The 25,786-nt window shown below is 37.2% G+C and overlaps 1 protein-coding gene across 2 annotated transcripts in view; it reads right to left on the bottom strand.

Annotated features, from left to right (window-relative positions):
- SWIP (strumpellin and WASH-interacting protein) overlaps nucleotides 1-25,786 on the bottom strand; it is a 557,147-nt gene that overhangs the window by 443,238 nt on the left and 88,123 nt on the right. For both annotated transcript variants that reach the window (XM_090402140.1, XM_090402141.1), the window contains 2 exons: nucleotides 7,348-7,465; nucleotides 5,650-5,777 (listed from right to left, as the gene is read on the bottom strand). In XM_090402140.1, the coding sequence (XP_090258266.1) occupies nucleotides 5,650-5,777; nucleotides 7,348-7,465 (246 nt within the window). The remainder of the gene's footprint in view (nucleotides 1-5,649; nucleotides 5,778-7,347; nucleotides 7,466-25,786) is intronic.

Below are 25,786 nucleotides of genomic sequence, written 5' to 3'. Positions count from 1 at the left end.
ATATACCATGCTGTAGCATAACACTTAACTGCGGAAGTTTAAAGCTCAAGCCAACCAAGAAACCAACATTGTTTCACTAGCAAACTTTTGCAATTAGCTTGAATAAAATTTAAATGTTTTTTTTCCTGTTAAACTATATGGAGCGATTTCAATTCTGTTGTAAACTTTAAAGATGTATTCTACACCCCAAAACTAATGAAAAAATCCCAATAAACATATGTTCAGAAACCCTGCATTTCCAAGATACAGCTCTTTGTAGTTGGGGCACGAACAATAACAACATGCAAAGTAGATGGATGCAACCCATGAATTATGTGATTGTAAAAAATACCAGAATCACATGCAAAATGTGAGCGGAGTTGCATTTGGCCTGATAGGCTTCATCCTAGGTAAGTGGCAGCAGTTATTTGGATTTCAGTGTTTCTAAGCTATATGTCAGTATAATGTAATGGAAGGCGAGTTCGAGTTTATTGAATTGGTTAATATGTACTTTTATTATGGATGTACCAACAGAAATGTACATAAAACAAATTGCTTAATCAAAAGGCATTCCCAATCATTGAATGCATTGTTCTTAAACATTCACTTCATACTTCATCTGCCTTTGTGAGCATGGGCTAGTTTCTACATCATGAAAAGGAGGAGGAGACAAAGAACCATGAAGGTACTGGAAACTGAGGAAAGCATGCTATTTAGTGGTATAGAATCTACACACACACACACACACACACACACACACACACACACACACAGAGGATAACAGTAGAAAAGGGCACCTGTCAAGCAGCTGTATAGAGGGAGGAGGGTTGCTCAGTATTAGCCATACCAATTCAAAAAGGCTACGGACTTTCCAGCAGACAATCATTATCATCATCACCGATTAGTATGTTGTTAGCAGTTTCTATGAGTGTATATGGAGCAAAGATTTCTCTCCTGGAAGCTTTCATGGATGAGAGAATATTAACTTGATGGTATTTTCAATTATCACAAAAATCATATGTAAACCAATCAAAATCAACATGCAATTATTTGATTAAGGAATTAATTCTATGTCACCATATGGACAGGTATCTTCAAAGGACAGATTAATAGTGCCACATGTTTTGGCAAACAGGATTTAAATGAATGACCTCTGTATCAAGACTTCTTGCAAAACATAGTAAAAAAAATAACTTCCATGATGTACTTGATGACATTCCCTTGGTGTGGAGGAGGAGAAACATGGCAGAGTTTTCCACTATACTTCAAGTATGAAGCCTGAGGTTATCTTGAGTGAAGATTTCATTTTGTTGAAAGATGGATTGGCCGAGATAAGCCAATTATATGGGCCTCTTAAGTCACCTGGTCTTAAATCCAGATGGGGGGTGGAGCATTTAAAATTATTGCCATGGTCTGTCTTAGTGGAAAATGTTGATGAACTACAGGAACATTTTAAATATGCATTTATTATAAGAAATAAGCTAGGAACTTTTGAATGAGTGAGAACGTCAATAGTGAGATGCCTCAATGACCTGGCAATGGAGGTTATTTTGCCAGTTACCCAATTAATTGATGTTTATTTCTTGACATTTTGCCTTCTAGACCCATTTTTTATTGTTACCTTTTCATTAGTTTTGAAGGGTATGGCTCTAACGTTTACGACAAGGGTGTGGAATTACCTTGTATTTATATATAATGACTGATTTTTAATATTTGATTGTTTCTGAAGTCTCTCAATGGATGTTTAAGTGATTAAAGTAAAGGAGTTGATTATTGCCTGATGAAATAATTAGAATACTGTTGCCATATTATATTAAATGAATGTAATTAAACAGTGTGGATGAGTGAACAAAGCGAGAGAGAGAGAGAGAGAGAGAGAGAGCATTTTTTTAATGCAAATCCCATCCACAAGACATACAACATCAGTACCATAGGTGGACTAAGGCTAGATTATTATTATGAGCCCTCCATGGAGTCAATGACTTATCACAGGAGATCCTCCATTACACACACACACACACACACACACACACACACACACACACACACACACACACACACAGCTCATCATACCATGCTTGAATGCATTCATTATCTCCACACTTCCAGGCAGTGCATTCCCACCACCCACAACTTGCCACATAAAAAACCTCTCCTCGCCCCCTTTGCTCACACCCTCCTTATATAGTTTCCAGGGAGGGACCCCTTGTTCTCTCCATCTCTACCCAAACTATGAAAAATCTGATCCACATTAATCTGGTAATAAACCCTTACTAATGTATATGTCTCAATCATGTCCCCTGTCCTCGTCCTTCTATCCTCTAGACTCTGCAATTTACATTCCCTCAATCTGCCTTTATACTCTACCAGAAACTACCTCAGTCAATCATCTCTGAACTGCACTCATTTCAACATCTCTTCACCCTTTTGAAAATCCAGTGACCAAATCTACACACAGTAATCCATATGCAGTCTGATCAAAGACATACAATAAAATCATAACATTTTTACTCCTATATGTCAGTGTTCTCCACATCATTTGCATAATGTTTTGTGCTGTCCTCACAATTTTAGCAAAATATCACCCAAATTTCAGGTCCTTATCCACTAACACCTCCAGATCCCTTATAGCCTCCAACTCATCTAAGATATCCTCACCAATTTTATACTCTGCATCCAATCTGTGTAATGTAAACCAAATATGTAACCCTTCACATTGTTAAACTAAACTGTCAGCCCTATTCATTTGCCTGTGCAGAAAGTCTATTCAAGTCCACTTGCAAAGCTACAACATCCATCATATTCCTCATAGTTCTTCCCAACTTTGCATCATCCGCAAACAACTGTATATCATCATTCACACCGTTCTCGATATCATTTACATACAAAATAAACAGCAATGGACCCAAAACAGACTGGGGTACACCACTGGTGACTTTCCTCCTCTGGGATATCACTTTGCATACACAGCTTGTTGATATCAATCAGAGCCAATCTCCAATCCAGTGAATTAATCTACTATGCAACCCCATCTGTTCCAGTTTAATTACCAGCATGTCATGTGGCAATCTATGAAAGGCTTTACCAAAATCTAAATATACCACCATGTATGCTTAACCTTTGTTCAATGCAACTATCACCTTGTTATAATAAGTAAGCAGATTGCTGAAAGATGATCTTCCTCTAGCAAACCCATGCTGTCCATCAAAGAGAACCAACCAAATTCAGAACCAATTCTGAATCTGGTCCTCAACAGCCTCTCTACTACCTTTACCACAACTCCAGGCAAACAAACTGGTTGAAATTCAAAGCCTTAGTTTTATCACCCCCCTGCCCCCCCACACTTTATGAAGCAGAACAATTTTGCCCTCTTTCCACTCCTTTTTTGGAACTTGGGCAAATGCAAGACTCAAGTTAGAGAGGCAAGTTAAGCTGTTGTTAACTCCCTGAAACATTCCCTCAACACAGTTTTACTGACATCAAGTTTACTTAATTCCTCTTATACTTCCTGCATACTTACCATCAGTGACTCCTCCATCTCCTCCCTTCCCAATGCTCAAGTTCTGCATGACGTTACTTCACGGGGATGAAATACCTTTATGAACTGCTCATTTAACATCTGTACTATATCTTGCTCATTGGTTTTCATTCTACCATTCTCTCCAACTAGCATCATCCTTCCATAATCATTTTTGAAATTAACTGCTGCTCATACTGCACTTTTGCTACCTTTACCAAGCGAGTTAAACCCTCTTGCTTGCTCTTTGTACTCCTCATGCAACTGACTATTACCACTACTTATGCTGCCTCCATAGTGCCTTCATCTTCCAAGTTGCATGCTTCACCTCTTCATTCATCCATTTTGCACCCACCTTATTTGACTGCTTGACCTTCGGAATTAATCCAGACATTGCCTCTGAAAGAAGTTCCTGAACAGGAAGTCCCAAGCAGCACTGATCTCTTTCCTTCAAATTCTTCATTCCATGATACAGCTGCAAGTTGTCTCCTGAGCTTTTCATAATCACCAGCCTTATAGATCCACATATATCCCTTTCTCACAGAAGTCCTCATAAGACTTGTCATCACCTAAGTAATCACCTCATGGTCCCTCTCACCAACTGGAGACAGAGATTCAACACCGCATTTACATTAATATCCTCTGATGAGATAATCAAATCCAAGACCCTTTAATCCCCATATACCCTATGTTATATACTGCCTAAGGTAGATGTTCCTCAAAAACAAGAAATTCTCTTTTGTCCCAGATGCTGTCTCTTCATTTCAGTCTATATTACCATGATTAAAATCATCCATAATGATCATCCAAATACTTCTGGCATTTGTAAACATAAATACTAGCTTATTTCTGGCCTCCCCAATCCCACTTCTCAGATGTGACTCCTTCACATCCCCCAGCCACTCATCTCTATCATCACTGATCTTACACCTCCCCTCAGACCTGTTTATCCCCCACACATTTCCTGGTCAACCCAATCCTTCCTTGTACACATATACATCTCCTCCTATATCCATTATTCACTCTTTTCATGCAGTGTCTCCCTGTCCATCCCGACCTTCCCCATTCCCTGTTTGTCTTGTATTCCTTCTCTTTCATCCTCTTCACTCATGCCACTCGCATCTGCATTCACAACTTGCTGCTGTTTCACATCATCTTTACAACCTCTTGCTTTCTCGGGTGTCTTCCATTCACTTCAATCATCTCTCTCACAGCAACAGTTCCTCCAGATGACTCAACACCAATATTTCACTATTTATTATGCTTGTTATATTACAGTGCATTGGTTTAACTTTCACATATACTATTTTACTTGTCTCATTTATACTCTTTCACAATTTTTTCACTACGTTTAAACCCACACCCCCATTCACAACAACATTTTCCGTTTCACGGCTCTCAGCATTAACTTCTGCTACTTCATTTTATCGCTTCCAACAAGTCTCACAATTCTGGCTCGTAAAACGTCTACAACACTCTCTCTCTCTCCACTATCACTCTCACACCGCCATCCATTTTCTCTTGGTAACGAATGCATCGTGCACACACTACATTTCACAAAATTCCCCATATCAAACACTGTTCTTGTTTACATCGGCACCACGAATAACATTATTTATGTATCATACATGGTATAAATATATATATATAAAAATAATAATAAAACACGCTCAACTACACAGTCACATAAAAGGAAACTACAACCAGTAATTATCACAAATATCATGAATTTACAGAATTTACATAAGCCCTATTCTACAGACCAAGCATGGAATTTTTTTTTAAAAACCAATACAGGCACCCAAATAAAGGGCGATTTGAAATTAATTTGCTACCTAAATACATTCACAGGGAAATTTAGTTCCATTTCTATGAAAGGCTTTACCAAAATCTAAATATACCACCATGTATATTTGGTAGTAAGATTCAGATTCACAGAATCTCAGAGAGTAGAGAAGTTATGTAGTTAAGCTGACCTAAGAAATGTTGAAAGTTTGATTTAAGAAAGGGTTAAAAAGATAGACAGGATGGTTCTGAAGTGCTACAATAAACACTGTTTAATAGCACTAAAACATTGGTATACTCAGAAATATTAAATAAATTTCATGAACTTTTATCAAATAAATTATCTTTCTTATGCTTCAATTACTTACCTTTCTGTAAATATCCCAAATTGATTTGAAAAGTTTTCGATCCGAAACTCTAAATAAATGAAAGTATAGTACATAAAGTGCACAAAGATCAACAAGTTTCACCCTGGAATCAAGTTCATTGATTTCTCCTAAAAACAGATTAACAGAAATATTTCTTTTAATAACCAACTATGGAAAAGTTCTGAATTGAAATAAATATTTCAATTCAAAAATTAAATTTTAAAAAAATTGAAAACATTTAAAAATTAACTTAAATACAATAAAATAACAAAATTAGATAAATAAAATGATTAAATGACTTAACATTGTGTGTGTGTGTGTAAATATATATATGTATAAATAAAAAGGGAGGGAGGGGGAGAGGAAGGTAAGCATGCTATTGCTTGCCATTTATGAGAATGAAACTCTCCTGAATCTTGATCATGGATAGACAGTCATACAACTAAGTTTAAGTGGTGCAGAAGTGCTTCAGCACTCTCTTTAAATAACCACTCAAACCAAAACCAGAACAGATGCAAAAGCCATCATCACATTATCTGTTCTAATTCCAAGGATCTCCAACAAGAGCTGGGTAACATCCAATGCATCATACTACATAATGGATTCACCTCAAGGGAGATTAAATGCATTCTGGACACTTACAAGTCTATCCCTACGGTCCCTATCCCATACATCGCAGGCATCTCAGAGGCATGTTTGCTTGGTTCAGTGCGATTATCTCATCAGAGGATGTTAATGTAAATGCAGTGTTGAATCTCTCTCCAGTTGGTGATAAGGATCACCTCATGATCCTTAGGTGGTGACAAGCCATATGAGGACTTATATATACACATATATCTTATATGTGTATATACAAGATATATGGGTATATAGTAAAAGTGTATATATAAGTATATATATATATACTTATATATACACATACATCCACATATATCCCTTTCTGTGAGAAAGGGATATATGTGGATCTATAAGGCTGGTGATTATGACATGCTCAGGTATTTAGTGTGATTACCTCCTCTTGTGCTTTGAACAAACAGGATGTTCTGTCAAAAAATAGTTACAAGAACACCAGTCTTATACCAACAACAATAAACTAAAAATCTGGCCATGTACAACACAGTGGACACTAATCACAATATCCTCCGGTCTAATACTCATCTTTTACATCAGTGCTGGTTTAGGTTTGAGCAGTTATTTCAAGGGCATGCACTTCTACACTACCTAAACATAAATTGGAATGGCTGTCTACCCATTGGCAAGTTTTGGGAGAATACCATCCTCATAAATGGCAATGGCATGTTTATCTTCCTCTCCTCATCCCCTACGTAACATTTTACATATATAAATTATATATAAAATGCTGTCATTCAATCATTTTATTTGTCTAATTTTGTTATTTTATTGTATTGTATTTCATACAAGAACAAAATTTTATCCTTCTTTTAGGGCATGTTAAATTATGCAATTATATGTTCTAAAAGTAAATGTATCTTAATGTTCTACTATGTACTAATATTATATATAGGTAATGCAACTCATCCAATTTTTTTTTTTAACATATTCAGTAACTATTAATGTAATGATATACCCATTTTATTGTAACTAATGGAATATACAAATACCAACAAGAAATAACAAATAAAATGAATAAATAACCTAGAAATAATATCCCAGAAACCAAAGCTATTTATGACCTACCTAATTTTGATTCCAAGTGAACGAAGTAGTTTTTCAAATTTATTGCAAAGTCTTCGGCAAAGCTGTTATTTTTGGAAACAAATGCTGTTCCACCATCATATCCCTGTTCCATGCAACCCTAAAAGTTGAAGAGTAATATTTTCTAAAATATTAATCTTATGATAGATGGGAACTGCTCGTTGGAACATAACATACATAAAATAAACACGTTTTTAAGTAAAGAACTGTACCATCAAAAGCATCTTTCATGGTGGCTTCTTTTTATGAACGATAATTACTGGCCAATAAGTAAAATGTGTGCAGATAATCCACCCAATATACAAGGACAACCGGTTATATCTGTCATGCTCATCTCCTCATTAAACACTAGAATTTGTTGGAACAATATGAAAATTCATCAAGATAAGTTATTAATACTGGTTAATATCTATGTACACTATCTGATAAAAAAAATATTCAGATGCCTGCTCATTCCAACTCTCTCTCTCTAATATGAAAGACATCAATATGGAACTGGTCTGCCTTGTGCTGTTATTGTAAACGAGGAGGGGAGGGGGGTATCTCCTTTTATATATCTTATTATTTTCCTTATATCTCTATCTCTTTAAGCTATACTGCCTTCCACACTTGCCTTCTTATTCCTTGAACACCAGAAAATTTATTTGATAAGCTGCACCACTGATGTCTGTTTTCTAGTAATAAGAAGTGGTAAGTGCATCCAGTAGTTTTCCCATTACATTCAAATTATCCCTGATTAATTAATAGCTGCAGTCATGGTCTACTATCTACCCTTTCTCCTGGGTTCCCACTAATAGGCTCTAATATTTTTCGGAACAGTGCATCGAAAAATTAAATATCAGGCAACACTCGATTAACATTTTAACAACACATTTATTTACCATAAAACAATTTATACTATTATTTCATCAAAGGAAAAAAAATGCTTAGTTTAACTCTAAATAGCACAATTATTTTAAGATTCCCTTCCAATTTATGATAATCATGTCACATAAATATCCACTCCTTTCCGATATCAAGTTTCTATTCTAAGCAATTATACTATTAACAAACTGTTGCTCCTTATCTGTTATACACACAAGAATATCATTACACATCCCTCTGATACTAAGATAATAATCTAGGCAAAGTGAACCATTAACAAACTCTCTGACTGTTACACACATAATCTTCGATTACTTATTAAACATTTTACATCCAACCATTAACTTCGCTCAAATTCAGCAGTTTAATCTTAACAGTCCTCTAATAAAGTTCTCCTATAATTCACAAAATTGAAGAAAAAAAAGCAAACTCACTTTAGGGCTGCTACCCACTGGGTATTCTCATTCCCTGGCTTCAGATTGGAGTCCTGACCTTTTCCTCCCGTATCAGGTTTTCTCTCCCTTTTTATGCCGGCGATAGATTTATTGACGGCTTCTGCTGGGATGCTGTCCTCCCAGCACTCGGGCGAAGATTTTCGGCCTGAGGAGTACTTGCATGCATATCAAACTAACGAAGCAATTCTTTCCCGCTCGAAAATTCCTTTGTTTGGACAATGGCTCCCAGCAAAGGTTTGTCATCAGATCAATGCCTTGCCTGGCGGACCAGCTCCTGTCATCTTTCTTACAGACCACTGGCATGACTTCTCCTGAAGTCGCATCTTCGATGGCTTACACCTGACGGACAACCGCTGGGGTACCAGTGACGATCTATGGATAACCAATGACGACTTCTGGATAACTGATGACGACCTATGGATAACTGATACTCGATCTTCCGGCCAACGCCTTTTATTCACCTTCTTTCGGAACCCTGCACAAAGATATGGGACCCTGAATATTTCGGTGCGATCCCTTGTTCTTTCCTCGACACTGACCCTTTCTTTGATCTTCTACTACACTCCTTTAATCCTATTTGTTCGGGCAGCGGAAGTGCATCTGAAGTTTGTCGGTATATCTGACACTGACCTCGAGTGTTTACAATCGGAATTCACCAACAACTTTCACATATCCTTATAAGGAGCTAACATACAAAGTTTTCTGGTGGCAAGGTATTGCCTTTGTGTAATACAATCTACAATTTTCCTTTTTAGGGCAGTAAGTACAGACAGTCCCTATGGGATTATTTACATTAACAAACTGTTTTAACTATATATAGATATACAGGTTATTTTTATAACAACCTTACAGGGCTTGACTTCTGTAAAAATTGATGTAAGGCTTTCTGGCATTATTAAGCTACATCAAATTTTTACACTATAACAACCTTCTGGAAAGGTTTTGCACCAGATTTTGGTTAATTGCTGCAGTAATTCCCTTCCATTCTTCTTCTAGAAGTGCAATAAAGAGGTCAGTCAGTCCAATCCAATCTACAACTCTTCAGTGAGGTAGATGAGGGCTCTCTACAGGCCAATGAAGTTCTTTAACAGCCATCTCATTAAACCATTCATGCATAGAACTCACTTTGTAAATGGAGTATTGTTGTGTTGATACAAGAAAGGGCCTTCATAAAACTGTTATCATACAGCTCAAATCACAGAATTGTCTAGAATGTAATTGACAGCATGTAATTGAAAATACTAGGGGTGTGAGAGTGATTGACCTGGTAATAGCATCTGAGAATTTGACTGTAATGAATATGACCATGTTGCCACCTATCAGTGAGAGTGATCATAAGGTCTTGACCTGGGAGGTGGCTAAAGGTGTGGAATTTTCAATTAAGACAAGGAATATGTGGAATTACCATGTTGGCAAGTATGACAAGCTTACGAGATTGCTTGGATCAGTGCCATGGCATGTACAACTGCAAGGGCTGGATGTCGATAGAGCATGGGAAGTGGTCAACTAGCATTTACAGGAGATTATGGCTGATTGCATACCTAGGGTCCGAATAATAAAACAGGTAGGGGATAAATGGATGAATAACACCATTAAGCTTAAGCTGCAAAAAAAAGAACCAACTGTGGAGGGAATTTAAAGAAAGAGGTGACCTGCAGGTACACGAACGGTATAAAGTGCAGGCCACAAGTGTAACGAGCGTGGTAAAAAAAGCAAAAGCGGATTATGAAAGGAAACTAGCTATGCAAGCTAAAGAGAATCCCAAACAGTTCTTTCAATATGCTGCAAGCAAAAAAAAAAAAAACTGTACACAGCAAAATGATTTTAAGGAATGACGATGGTAAAGTGGTCACTGAATCAGTCGATATAGTGGAATTACTGAGCAAGCACTTTGCAAGAGTATATCATCCAGGTGGCGACATTGAAAAAATGAAGGAACCATTACTTTATACAGGAATTATAATGAATGAAGTGGAGATAAATAGTCTATTACAGAACCTTAATGTGAATACATCTGTGGGATTGGATGGTATACCGGCACGGGTCTTACGTGAAGTGGCTAAAGAATGATCAGTGCCCTTGACCATGTTGTTTAATCTGAGTCTAACTTGCTCAAGTTTTATAACACGGTGACAGCTGAACTGGATAAGGGTAATGGGTTTACAGTGATACTGCTGGACCTGGCTAAGGCATTTGACAGGATACCACATGGAATTCTAATCCGTAAACTACAACATATGGGAATGGATATAGGGTTGGTGAGATGGATAGGTGGGTGGTTGATGGAGAGATATCAGAGAGTAGTTTATTCAGGAATAGAGTCCAAAAGACGGCCTGTGACTAGTGGTGTGATGCAGGATTCTGTTCTTGGACCACTGCTGTTTAATTTGTTCATTAACGATATAGTAAAGGATCTAAGAGGAACAGTTCAGTTGTTCGCTGATGATGCAAAGTTGGGTAGGGCAATAGTGAATGTAGAAGATGTCAAAATCTTGCAGGATGATTTGGATAGATTGGAGTTCTGGGCTAAGGAGAATGGATGTCAATTTAATGTGACAAAATGTAAGGTAATGCATTTTGGGGTGAAAAGATTAGCAGCAGTATACCACATTTTGGTGGAACTGTACTCCAGGAGATTGATGAGGCCAGGGACTTGGGAGTGTTGGTGGATAGGGAGATGAAGTTTAGGGGGCACATTGCAAAAGTAGCTAAATCAGTTCATCAACTCACTTGGTTGTTGAAAAATACTTTGACGAGCAGAGACAAGCAAGTTATTGTACCTCTGTACAGAGCCTTGATAAGACCTCATCTCGACTACTATGCTCAGATTTGGTTACCTAGGTTTCTTCTTGATAGGGAGGAGGTGGAGAGGATCCAGAGGCGAGTGACCAAGATCTATAGCAGGTCTATGGAATGAATCTTATGAGAACAGGTTTAAGATTTGTGGGTTGCAGAAATTAGTTGATAGGCGGAAAAGGGGAGATATGATCGAGACAATCGAGACATTCAAATTGCTAAAGGGTTTCTATAGGATTAATTCAGAGGATATTTTTGAGATCAGGACTGGTGGTGGGAGAACTAGGGGACACCTATGGAAGCTGGGGAAGAGTGTGGTTAGCAAGTTTGTTAGAGCTGGGTTCTTTACTTTTAGAGTGGTAAATGAGTGGAATAAGCTGCCAGAGTCTGTTGTGGGTGCTATGATGGTGAGTGAGTTCAAGGCAAGGTATGATAGATACTGTGAGAATGTCGTATGGTTGTGTGGACATGATGTTTAGGGCCTCCCTCGATGAATCTAAGGACTCCCTGGAGTCACCCGTAATAATAGTAATAATGTCATTATAAGCCACAGCATTAGGATTCCCTTCCCAAGACATGAAAAACAGCCCCAGACCATGATGGTTCTTCCACAAAACTTCAGAGTTGGCAGAAAATATTTGGGCAGGAAGTTCTCCTGGTTTCCATCACACCCAGATTTGTCTATCAGACTGCCAATGATGAATCCCTTCAGAGAATGCTCAGGAGTTCAATGGAAGGAAGCTTTACACCATTCTACTTGATGATGCTTGGCTGATGTCTTGTGTGCAGCTGCACAGCCATGGAAGCCTATGTTCTTCAGCTCTAGACAAAGCTCAAGGGCATGTTAAATTATGGAATTATATGTGTGGTGCCAGGTGCAGGTGTTACTTTCAGAGGCATTTTGAACTTGGTAGCGAGTGTTTTAAACTGAAGACTGGCAATTTTTTCATGCCACATGCTTCAGCACTTGACAGTTTCACTCTGATTTTGTGTGGCCTACCAACCCAGTTGTGATTGTATACTGGTGTTACTCCTAGGTGTTTCTGCTTTACAATAACATCTCTTACAGTTGATCAGGGAAACTGCGGCAGAGCAGAAATTCCTGAGGTGTTGCAAAGGTGGTATCCTATGAAAGTGATGCAATGAAAATCACTGAGGACATCACTATTTCACTGTTAATGTTTGCCAATGAAGATTGCAAAACCGTGTGCTTCCTTTTATACCTATATGAGCTATTGTCATGATATATATATCCATATTCACTACTAAAAAGGAGTGTTCAGATATATTTTTTTTAATCAGATAGTCTTGGCATTATAATATTGATCTTTCAAGATTAACGATAATAAACTAATTTACATTGGCAGGGTATCTGCATACTGATAACAAATGGATCTAATCTTGGCCAGAAATAGATAAAATAATTCAAACAGAGATTCATATGTACTTTATGATATTGATTAAGAACTTGTCTTATTCCCCTCCCAAATTATAAAAAACTATTACAGTTTTGGAGTAGTCTGTTGTTTCTCTATTAGTCTGCAAGTTAGATATGAGAGGAGGAAAGTGTAATCTTTTTAATAAAATTATACTATTTTGGGTAATAAAAATGTTTAAGTTTGTTCTGGAACATACATTGATATTAGCTCTGTTAATATTTTTGTTGTCATATTATGATGATAACTTAAGTTGATGTTGGATATCTGTTGGTGTATACCTTAAGTTTCCTAGTCTCCAAGTAGGAGAGAAAATCATCTGCTAATTTAGTAACTAAATAATATAGAAAAGATGAGTAACAGTTGTTTTCCTGTGTAAAGTGAATTTAATTCTAAGGTTTAGTTTATTGTGTAATGATACCTGTAGAGTTTCCATGACTATAAAATCCCACGTCCCACAGTAAAAATTATTATACAACTATTTTGTCTTGCATATCGTAAGACATCATTAATGTAAGCGAAGAACAATAGAGAAAAATTTGAATAAAGAAATAGTACTGTGCTTGCATTAGGATAAAATATTAGGATTGAAATTAAAACTAAATGAAATTTGATTAAAATAGAACCTATTTTATAATACAGGTGAGGATTACAATTTCCCAGACTTTAGTGATGGAAAGACAGTCATTATGATTAAGGTTCAGTTGATGAAATAGGGCTCTAGCACTTTCTTTGAATAAACATTCATATTTATACATAGATCTGTGTAATTTGGTGCTATTGCACTGGATCCTGTGGTTGGTGTTTTCAATTCTATGTTGTGCTAGGCCAAATTTATGAGATTTGATAAGCCAGCTGTGACTGATGTTCAGAAATAATTTTTTTTTACTTATTGTCCTGTTTGTTCATAGTAAGATAAGTTGTGCAAGCATGGCACTTGGTACACATCAAGTAGCATCGTTGATGTAAGTTTATCCTTTGGAAAGGATAACAGCTGGTGAATTTGGTTGATGGGCTGGAAGGTAGCAATTTGTTTGTTTTTTTAATAATCTTTGCATAGCATTCAGAAATGCTTTTGATATAAGGTATAGGAGATATACTGATTAGATACTGTAAAGAAAGTTAATTATTTTTTGTGTTGTTCTTAAGTTGAAGCCCATTTAGCAAGTTGTTTGTTAGCAAAACAAAAGTCATGGGAAGACTTTAATAAGAACATAAAAAATAAATATCAATAAGGTGGCAAGATATTCTGGAGGTTGTTGAAGAAGCTCAGAAATGGAGGAAAGAGTGTTGTAAATGGAATTAGAGATGATAAAGGTGACATGAAGACTGGAGAAAAAGATCTTCTTAGAGTATGGTGTAATTACTTTGAAAAATTGCTAAATGAAACAACCAGTGATAGCACAGTGGTAAAAAACATTGATCAGGCATGCAGTCAGGAATACATATCCATACTTGAAGTAGAAAAAGCCATCAAAGGCTTGAAATGTGGAAAGGCATCTGGAGTAGATGATATTAGACCAGAAATGATGAAGTATGGAGGTATAAAAGGCCTCCTTTTAGTGGTTGCACTGCAACTACTATAAGAAGGCTTGGACAGAGGGACGAATTCCTGATGATTGGAGTAGAGCTCTCATAGTACCCATATATAAAAAAGGAAATAAAACAATCTGAGAATTACAGAGGTATTTTCCTACTGAGTGTTCCTGGTAAGATTTATGCAAGTATACTTCGGCAACGGTTGAGAAGAATGGTGGAAGAAAAGCTTTGTGAAGAACAAGCTGGATTCAGGTCAAATAGGGGCTGTCAGGATCAGATCTTCACTTTATGACAATTTGTTGAAAAATCATGGGAATATAACAAAGATCTGTATTTAAGTTTTGTAGATCTGGAAAAGGCATATGACAAGGTGTAAAGAGAGAAGCTATTCATTACACTACAGTTATATGGTGTCAATGGGGCATTATATCAAGCAATAGTTATTATTTATTTGAGTTGTAAGTCAGCAGTTAGAATTGAAGGTAGTACAGGAAATGGTTTAATGTTAAATCTGGCTTCAGACAAGGATGTACATTATCCTCTCTCTCTCTCTCTCTCACATTCATTATCTATATAGATCACATTATGAAGGAAAGTGGTATTAAACCTGATTTCAAAATTGGAGATGTTAATGTCAGCTCTTTGCTTTATGCGGATGATGTTATACTTCTAAATAAATCTGCTACAATTCTGCAAGATTCCCCGACTAAATTGAATAACTGTTGTAATAGATATGGTATGAAGGTCAGCAATAAAAAGACAAAGGCAATGAAAATAGGCAGAATCAGTGAAAATGTCAACTGCATTGTGAATGGAGAACCTGTGGAACAAGTAAAACATTTTTTAGTGAAGATGGTAAATTAAATATGGAAATAGACAACAGAATCAACAAAGCTGGTATGGTAGGAAGTCAATTGAATAAATTCATATGGAATAAGAGAGAATTAGTTGGAACACTAAATTTGCTGTATACAAGACAGTGTTCAAACCAGTTTTAACTTACGGATCTGAGAGCTGGGTCAGAAGTAAAACACTTGATCAAAGACTAGAGACTGCAGATATGAGAGTCATGATAAAGATTAGGAGCACAAACAGATGGCATCAATGGCAATATCATATTAAAAAACAAGGATATTAGGAAAGACATTGTCAGCATCCAGGAATGCTTTAGCAGAGCTAATCTCAAGTGATATGGTCACTTAAACAGAATGGGCAGGGAAAGATTAGCAAAACAAATGTTCTCTGCCAGGTTGGTAGGAAAAAGACCCAGAGGAAGACCAAGATATAGGTGGATTCATATGGTAAAAAGTGCCTTATACAATACAAATATAAAATCTGATAATGTTGGAGTCTTGACAAGTAACAGACTGATTTGGTGGAAAATTATAGATAGGAAGTTAGTAATGATGTAAATTTTTCATGTAGTACTATCATATCCTGTACATCCCTTGAGGATACATGGCAGCAATTTGATGATGAACAAAATACATGAGTCCTAAGTGGATTCCAAGAGTAAGATCACTAAAATTATGTTCTGTATGGTCTGAAGCTGCACACATATATGATGCAAACATTATGAAATGTCAAGCCAGCTGGGTAATCACTTCATTAAACAAATCCTGCTATTTTTCTTACGTAACACGGGTGAACAGCAAAACGTTGGTTACTGGAACAATCTCAAACTCAACAGAACTGAAAACAAGCACCATCGGCATAAAGAGCATCAATGGAATAAAAAACAGAACAGAGAAATTACAGAAATACCATATGAAATAACTGGTATTACTGAAAACAAAGAAGAAAAAATAAATCAGATAAGAAATGTCAAAATAATAACTAAGATTTTATAATCAGGAAAAAGCGATCAGGGAAAGAAAGGAGTAACTGGAGTATTCCACACTATATAAAATTTATAAATGACAAGTAATTTCAAGTAAAGTGCTATGGACAATGTGAAAGTGAAAAACAAGTGATATGTGTGCTTAGGATTTCACAAAAAAGTTCCAGCAAGGAAGAAGTGGAGAAATTTTTGGTTCGTTAGAGATGTAATTCTGGAAAAACATATAATAATGTGCAAACAAAAAAATCTCTTCAATTTGCTTAATAAGTCTACTTAAGTTGTAAGTCAATGGTAAGGAACTGAAGGATGTATAAGAATGTGGTCTTATGTAAGCTCAGGAGTGAGGTAAGGGTGCACATTGTATCCACAGTAATTCATCATTTATGGATCATGTTATGAAGTGACATGAAACTGGATATCAAACTCAGCTCTTTACTTAATCATAGATGATGTTATAATCCTAAATAAATCCAGCAGAAGTGTTCAGGATTCTAAAACTGAATAATGGTTATAACTAATTCATAAGAAAAGCAATAAAAAGAACAAAAAGAATATGAAAATAGAGTAGATATATGAAAAATATGGACTGCATTCTTAATAGAGAAACTGAAAAAGTGTTTAATAAATTTAGTTTAATCCTTTATCCAAGTGTGAGCAAACAAAGTTTGCGCCTGAAAGTATCTTCAGGACTGGGGTAAGGTGGTACAACACCAGTTGTACCACCTTACCCCAGTCCTGAAGGTGGTACAAACTCCCTTGCAAAGGTGGAGCAAGCTACCAACACTCCTATCTCAGTATCTCCCATAATGCAAAACACATCTCCTTGCAGATATGTCTAATGTTATGCATTAAGGGAAGGGCCACTACCCAGACTAGTTTCGACCTTTATTGAGGTCTCTTCAGTGGGAGCCCGGCCCAAGTGGAGATAACTTTGTTTGCTCACACTTGGATAAAGGATTAAACTAAATTTATTATACTCTAACCAAGTGAAAAATAAACTTCCAACATGAAAAAGTGTTTATGCGCTATTTTCAATTAAGATAACAAATATATATATATATAATATATATATATACACACACACACACACACACATTAATTTTAAACTGGGTGTAATAGCAAAAAATATATGTAAATGTTATGCTTACAGTATATGTGTTAGTATATTGTTCAATATACTAACCAATGCCAGTACAGTTCAATTATCAACAAATTAGAGAGGCTATTAAGTCTAACCAGGTCATAATCTGAGTCATCAACTGAGAATGAAATTAATTCACAAGATTAATACTTGCTTTACATAGCATTTTAATATAAAATATTTATATATATTTCTGCAGAGAAAATGAAATCACTAAGTTGGTGGGGTAAAAAAAAATCTTTGTTCTAGTTATGTCATAAGTAGCTGAACATTTTTTGCTCTAAACACTCACAACTAGCTGTTTGAAGTACATGGCTGTCATGACATTATATCTGCACAGCCCCTCTATATTATAAGTTGAGAGATACTAATAAAAGAAGTATAATAATCAGATATAAAAAGAATGAATGATGCATATATGAGAGAAAAATTGAACAGAGAGCAAAACAGGATTTCAATGAAAAAATTTTATCTAATAAAGCTAATTATGTGTTTTTCTCTGAAGTTAATAAATTTTAGTAATTATTTAATCTACAGAATAAATCATCATCATCAAATTCCTGCCATGTACAGGATATGATAGTACTACATGAAAAATTTACATCATTAATAACTTCCTATCTACAATTTTCCTCCAAATCAGTCTGTTACTTGTCAAGACTCCAATATTATCAGATCTTATATTTCTATCGTCTAAGGCACTTTGTACTATATCAATCCACCTATCTCTTGGTCTTCCTCTGGATAGGACAATACCTCACTTTCACCATAATCTGTAATTATCTCACCGCAACTCTTCCTAACCACTGGAAATGGTCGAAGTGAGACAGATGATCTTGTATTATGCAAGTGACTACCCAGGTCCCCAGACCTGATCCCTTGCGATTTTTATCTTTGGGGATTTGGTAAAGATACCATTTATGTACCACCCTTATCCACCATATTGCAAGAACTTCAGCATCGAATTGTAGCAGCAGTGAATTTAATAAATGTTGACAAGTTACAAAAAGTCTGGTAAGAAATGGAATATCATTTTGATGTGTATCATATTACTGGAGGTACATACATCAGTGCCTGAATATCTGATAACTTTCCTGTCAGGTGACATGTAACTCATGTTTATATTGCTAAAAATAAAGAATTCATAAACAAGTGCAATTTGTTCCTTCATTTTGAATAACCCTGTACTATATCCAGGTCGATACCTACTAATAGGATCCGTGTGTTGAAGACCTACTAATAGGTTTTACCATGAGAAGATGAAGACTCAACATTGTCAGATTCTCTGAATTTTTAAAAAGGCTATAAAGAAACCCTCCTCTCAGTTCTCTAACTTTGATGTTTGTGTCCCAACAAGAACTTATTGATATCAAATTTTTTAAGATATGGAAGTATATGAGAGTGATCTGAAAAGTTCTCTGCCTCGACAATAGATGGCATCACTATCGGCAAGATTTTTGTTTTTTCTAAGTTGGTATATCTGTCATAAGCATCCATGTGAAATTGCAATTAGTTTGCAATTCATTCTATCAAGTAGTTTGTTTTATACAGCTGTCTGAAGCAAAAGAGTTGTCTGTATCCCTTGAAATGGATAAAATTGAGTATCGTGCAGTTATAAAATTTTAAAAAAAGTTATAAAAGGTTTAACACCAAAAGAAATTCATTCGAAGTTCATAAAAGTTTATGGGCACTCTTCTCCTTCCTTTTTCGACAATTAAGAAATGGGCTGCCGAGTTTAAATGTAGCTGTTCCAGCCTTGAAGATGATCCATGTGAAGGACGTCCAAAAAGTGTAACAACACCAGAAATCATTGATCAAGTGCATGGTATTGGATGACCGGTGAGTCAAAGTGCGTGAAATTGCTGAGACTATAGGCATTTCAAAAGAATGGGTAGGATATATTTTGCATGAAGAATTGCAAATGAAAAAGTTTTGCGCAAGATGGGTGCTGCACTTGCTCACAGCAGATCAAAAACGCACTCGCATGAAAATCTCTGAACAGTGCTTGGAGCATTTTAACAAGAATAAAACTGATTTTGTACATCGATTTATTACTATGGATGAGACTTGGATTCACCATTACACACCAGAATCCAAACAGCAGTCAAAACAGTGGACAGAAGCCGGTTGTTCAATGCCAAAGAAGAAGACAAAGTCAGTTCCATGAGCAGGAAAAGACGTGGCATCGGTGTTTTGGGATGCTAAAGGCATTTTGTTTATCAATTATCTTGAAAAGGGTAAACAATAACCCGGGAATATTATTCTGATCTTTTAACCAGACTAGACGAAAAAATTTGTGAGAAAAGACCCAGTTTGCAGAAGAAAAAAATCATCTTTAATCAGGACAATGCACCTGCCCACAAAGGTGTTTTGGCAATGGGAAAATTAAGGGATCTGCACTATGAATTGTTGGAACATCCTCAATATTCCCCAGATTTGGCTCCCTCTGACTTCTATCTCTTCCCAAAACTATAACTCTTCCTTGCTGGTCAGTGTTTTTCTTCGAATCAAGAGCTGATTGCAGCTGTAGAGGGGCATTTTGCAGATCTTACTGAGAACCACTACAGGGACAGGATAATGGCGCTGGAGCATTGCTGGAATAAATATATTAGTCTTAAGGGAGATTATGTTGAAAAATATAAATAATTTTGAAATTATGTATTTGTTTTTTCATTGTTAGGCTGAGAACTTTTCAGACCACCCTCCTATCTGAATGAAAATGAATATAAGATTATGTACTGATTTTCATATTATTTCTCATATGCATGTTTTAATGGTAAAAAATGTTTAAAACTAAGACAACACTCTCCCAGCAGGTACCAGGTAAGTTAATCTTAAGTTTACACATGACTGAAGAAACTTCCATTACACAGACTGTTATTTGTAATTTTGTCAAAACAATGATGGTGAGACTAGGGTATCATGTTTGTAAATTACATGTATTCTTGTGGCATTTGCTTGTTTTTGCAGGATGAAAAACCTGAATGTCTTGGCTACTAAAGGGCTGTCAATGCACAATATATATATAGCCTCTCGCAGTCAAGTCATCACCACCTTCCAGCGGTAGATGTCTTTCATCACCCAGTGAAATACCACCTTGCTTATTAGAGGCCTGAAGTGGATGCAGCCATGTTGGGTCGTTAGAGTAAGGGTTCCAGTCTGTTCTCCCCCCCCCTGCACACACACTCTTCACACATGCAGTGAGAGAGTGATACCCTAAATGGCATGCCAATCTCACTGTAGGGAGCCCAGACCCCCCTATATTCAAGGGTGCAGCAGTAAAACAGTCCCATAGGCCAGCCGTTGGTTAGTACACAGGATCAAGCCATGTAATTACGAACCTGGAGGCTTCCCGATCAGCTAGTGACAAAGTGACAAATCCTGCAACCACGTATTTTGCCAGTTTGTGACTGGAGGGCGACCAAATACTGTGGCTAAGGGGAAACTGTCGAGGCCACATATGGAGAGGAGACTGACTCCCCTCTGTGTGGGCGATATGTTTGTGAGTCTGCATGTTCCACTTCCTCTTTATCTCATCCTCACCAAACACAATGTACCACAACTGAAAGAAATATGTTTCTACTGCAGATCTCAAAAATTCTCCAACACAAAATAGTTTGAAAAAATCCACAAAATACATCAAAAACCAACCAAAAAAATCATAAAAGACAACAGAAATCCAACCAAACAACAACCCACCAACAATATTTGATAATTCTTATCAAAAAAAAAAAAAAAAGTTTTCACATCCACTTCAACATCTGTGGCCTAAACAGCAATATAAATTATGTGAACCACCTTGTACAGTCATCTAAATCAAAACTACTATTCCTTTCAGAAACCCAACTGGCAACTTCAACTGCCCAAACTACACATTATACAACTCATTCCGCCACAAGGATAGCACTTGTGCATTCATCAGAACCGACATACCTTGCCAGAGACTACAAATCCTCAAATCCCTACTGTTTGATCAGCTTTGGCTCAAAATTTCTCTACCATATCAACCTGCCATTTTCATATGCTTCCTCTATTGCTCTCCAAACTCCATCAATCACTCTGACCTCTTCAAGTTTCTCTCTCTCTAAAGCTCAACTTTCTGCAGCAACAGTGAGGTCATCCTCCTCCTTCAGGACTTCAATGTCCACAACTTATATTGGCTCCACCTTCTCCAGTTTCACCAATCAAGCAGGCAAGGATGCTGAGGTGTTTGCATTAAGCAATGACCTATCTCAGATCATCAATGTTCCTACCAAAATACCAGACAACCCCCTTCAATTTGCCAACACACCTGACCTTTTTCTAACAAGCTCCACTGCCAGATATACTGTAGTTGTTGATCCGCCTCTTGGAAACTCAGACCACAACCTCATACAAGTCTCTCTTGCCACAGAACAATCTTAACCCACCAGTTCACAGCCTCGTGTCCTTCGGAACTACAAGGGTGCGCCAACTGGGAGGATCTCCGTAACTTCTATTTCTCCTTCCCACTGTCCAACTACTGCTTCAGTTTGTCTGATCCAAACACCTGCTCAGACCAAATAACAGAAATCGTTCTCACAGGAATGAAGGATTTCATTCATCATTCCATTACAAATTCTCAGCCTCTATCCAAGCTTTGGTTCTCAAAAAAGTGTGCCAATGCTATAAAAGGAAAAAAAACCTCTACTCACCACAATTGGCTCAAGATCAAAACTCCAGCTGCCCTCACTGCAGCTCGTAACCATTGTAAAAGAATCACCAAGACTTTGAAAGGGCCAAATGCTGCAAACTTGCCTCCTATCCAAATGGAAGTCGCTCCTTCTGGACCCTTGCCAAGATCATTGGGCACAACTTCTGCCCACCCAAGTTTCCACCACTCTCACATCCCAATGGTACTGTAATCACCTCACCAAAAGACAAGGCCAACTTACTGGCATCACTCTTCTCTTCCAATTCCTACATTGATGACCTGGGCAAAGTTCCCTCCACCCCACAAAGAATAGCTCCTTTCATGTCTCCCATAGTCTTCCAACAAAAAGAAATCCAAAGAATGTTAACAACCTGAACACAAACAAGGCATCTTGTCCTGATGGTATCCCACCTATTGTGTTAAAAAATTGTGCCCCAGAACTAACACCTATCCCGTATTGCCTCTTCAATATATCCTATTCAACTGGCATCTACCCTACAACATGAAAACAGGTCCACATCCAACCCATACCAAAGAAAGGTGATAAAAGTCAACCAACAAACTACCGTCCAATTGACCTTACTTCTGTTCTCTCAAAAATCATGGAGAAGGTCATCAACAACCAACTCTTGAACCACCTGGAGACATAACTAATCAGTGACTAGCAGTATGGATTCCACCACTGACAATCTACAGCTGATCTTGCTTTCACCACCCACCTATGGACTCAGGCCATGGAGAAACTCACGTGATTGCCCTTAACATTTCACGTGATTGCCCCGGATCAACTTTCTCACAACTTTCCTCACTGGTTGCTCAATACATGTCATGGTGAATGGTTTACTCTCTTCAGATTTCCCAACCAATGCAGGAGTACCTCAGGGTTTTGTTTTTTCATCCCGTCTTTTCCTCTTGTATATAAATGACCTGCTTTCACAGACTTCAAATTCTATCCATAGATTTGTTAATGACAGTACACTCCATTCCTCCTTTCTTTTTAACAAACCTTGTAATGCTCAAGTATTAGAATCGTCAAGATTTATTATGACTACGGACCTGAACTCAGATCTAGTTATATCCCGGTGGGGGAAGGGGGGGGGCAAGGACAACCTTGTAAATTTCAATGCCACTGAAACTCGGTTCTGTCTGATCTCTCGCAAGAAAGAGCTCGCATCCCTTCCCCTTACTTTAAGTAATACTGAGCTATTCAAACACAATCAGATTTCTCTTCTTGGACTGACCTGAACCCTTGATCTTTCCTGGCACAACCATATTTCAACGATAGCTTCTGCAGCTGCCAAAAAGTATAGTGTACTTTTTTTGTACAAGACACTACTTCACACCTTCACAGCTGCTAACCCTATACGAAACCTAAATCTGCCCACATAGAATAATGCTCCCATATTTGTATGCTGCACCCAAATCCACTCTAAGATTGCCTGATTCTATCCAGTAGAGGGCAAATCTGGCTAATTAATGATTCCCCCCTTTCACAAACCCTATTCATACCCTCTCTCACAGACATTCAGTTTCTGCCTTTGCCTCTTCTACAGATACTTTCATGGACAGTGCTCTGTGGAAATGAACACTATTATTCCTCCACTCTCCTCCAAAATCATTAAAACAAGAGCCACTGCTAATCAATACCCTTTCACAATCCATCTTGAAACTCACTGAACCAATTTCACTGCTTCCCGATTTTATTCCATCTACTTCTGTCCTTTGGAACAGTCTCCCACACTCTGCTTTCCCAAAAGATTACAACCCTCAGCTGTTCGAGCAAAATGTGAACAGATTCCTCCTTTCTCCTATTCCTCTTGCCCACACATGGCACTAATGTGCTATAGGTCTCATGGCCTTTTGTGTGTGGATCAGATTTATATATATATATAAAAAAGGAAAACCCTGAAATCTCCAAATCTCCACAAGACTAGCTAAATCACCCTGAAATGAAAAGCTCAATAAAGGTTGTTCTTTGCATCCTAGGATTCGAACCCAGTCTTTCCAACCAAACAATATCATCATCAACATCTAATAAAGGATCTGTTTAAAAATGGAAGTTTGAAATAAATTAATGAATTTTTTTTTCTTCCCAAGTATATATGACAAAGGAATAGCAGAAATGATAAATGACATCATCAGCATTCAAGAACAAGTGAGTAGAGCTAATCAAAGGTGATATGATCAGTTAAACAGAATGGGAGAAAGAAAGTTAGCAAAACAAGTGTTTGATCCAAGGGCAGGAAGAAGATCCAGCAGAATAAGATCTAGGTGGGACTGATGAAGTTAGTACTGCCTTAGAGGACTGAAATGTTAAAACTGACAATACAGGAGAAATAACATAAAACAGATGAAATTGGAAGAAAATTACTGATAAGAGGATGGCAATGACAAACTTAATTATGTAGTACTATCATAACCATTACACCCAATGGATCCTATCCTATCCTATCCTCTCCTCTCCCATAGTCCTTAAATGGACCATTCGGTCACTCATGGCTGAGTCATGAATGTCTAATGGGCGGTGAATTAAGACAGATGGCACTCATCTTCTCTTCTACGTTCGTCTATATGTCCTATGGCTGTATCCCGTATGTTCACAGGTCTGGTTTGCCTGTTTGCGGGATGAAAACCCCCCAGGATAAACTGGGGAAAAAATCCTGCTGTCCACGCCCAAGACTGGCTAACTTGGCTATGGCTCAGAAAGATCCTTCAGCTCCTAACGTCTCCGATGGGAATCGAATCTAGGACGCTCCTTCCCTAGGCATATGGTTGCAAAGCATACAGCCACTAGGCTAACCGTACGGATCACCCAATGGATATATATTAGGAAATGATAACTATAAAGAACAGCTTTTTCTTGAATCTCACAAATTCAAGCACCTGCAATAGCAAATGAAACATACTGGTGTTTAACATAGAAAATCAAACTTCGAATAGTACTGCTGCTAATATATATGAAACAAAAAGAACACATAATTGAAAGTTATTAAACAGTTCAACAGCAAACTGCTTAACACTGCTCTCCAGCATCCTTTTATTAAATGCCTACTTGTTGTTGTTGTTGAGTCCAATGAAGAGCTTCTAGATATGACCGTGGAACTGTAGAACTGCTTTGGCAATCTGTTGGACTTGAGTACAGCTTGTCTCTAGGGTTATTGTCAATTTTCTGCCCATACTAACACCTGCCCATATCTATTCTTGTCCAGCAATAGCTGGACAAGAATAGATATGGGCAGGTGTTAGTTCAACTTCTGGATAGTTCTTGCATGTTTCATAGCTCCTACTACTGTCTGGCTGAATTTTCATGCCTTTAAAATGTTCTGTCCTTAGTCTGGTGATGATTGTGGTTATTTCTCTATTTTCATTAATTTCAATGATTTCATTCTTCTTCTTGAGTGTTTGTTTTACCAATCTTATTTTGCAACAGAGTTAGTTAGATAAAGACATCACTTGCATACCAGCATTAACTGTTTTTCTAATAAATTATAATACAAATAAAATTATTTATTTGTCCTCGATTAATAATAACGAGTCATTACACCATGGCTGTTACTTTAGTTAGAGAAGGCTTAGTGTTGTCTCCTTTAAGTAAACCGGTCTCCTTATCTAAACAGGCTAGTGTGTAGGAAACTGCATCCACCTGAAAACTTCTGAATGACACAAGCATTGTGACTA

The sequence above is a fragment of the Typopeltis vanoorti genome, chromosome 12 (assembly GCF_054136105.1).
Source record: "Typopeltis vanoorti isolate ZY-2024b chromosome 12, IOZ_Tvanoo_1.0, whole genome shotgun sequence".
Taxonomy (NCBI): Eukaryota; Metazoa; Arthropoda; class Arachnida; order Uropygi; family Thelyphonidae; genus Typopeltis; species Typopeltis vanoorti.
This window is presented reverse-complemented; position numbering and strand designations above follow the sequence as displayed.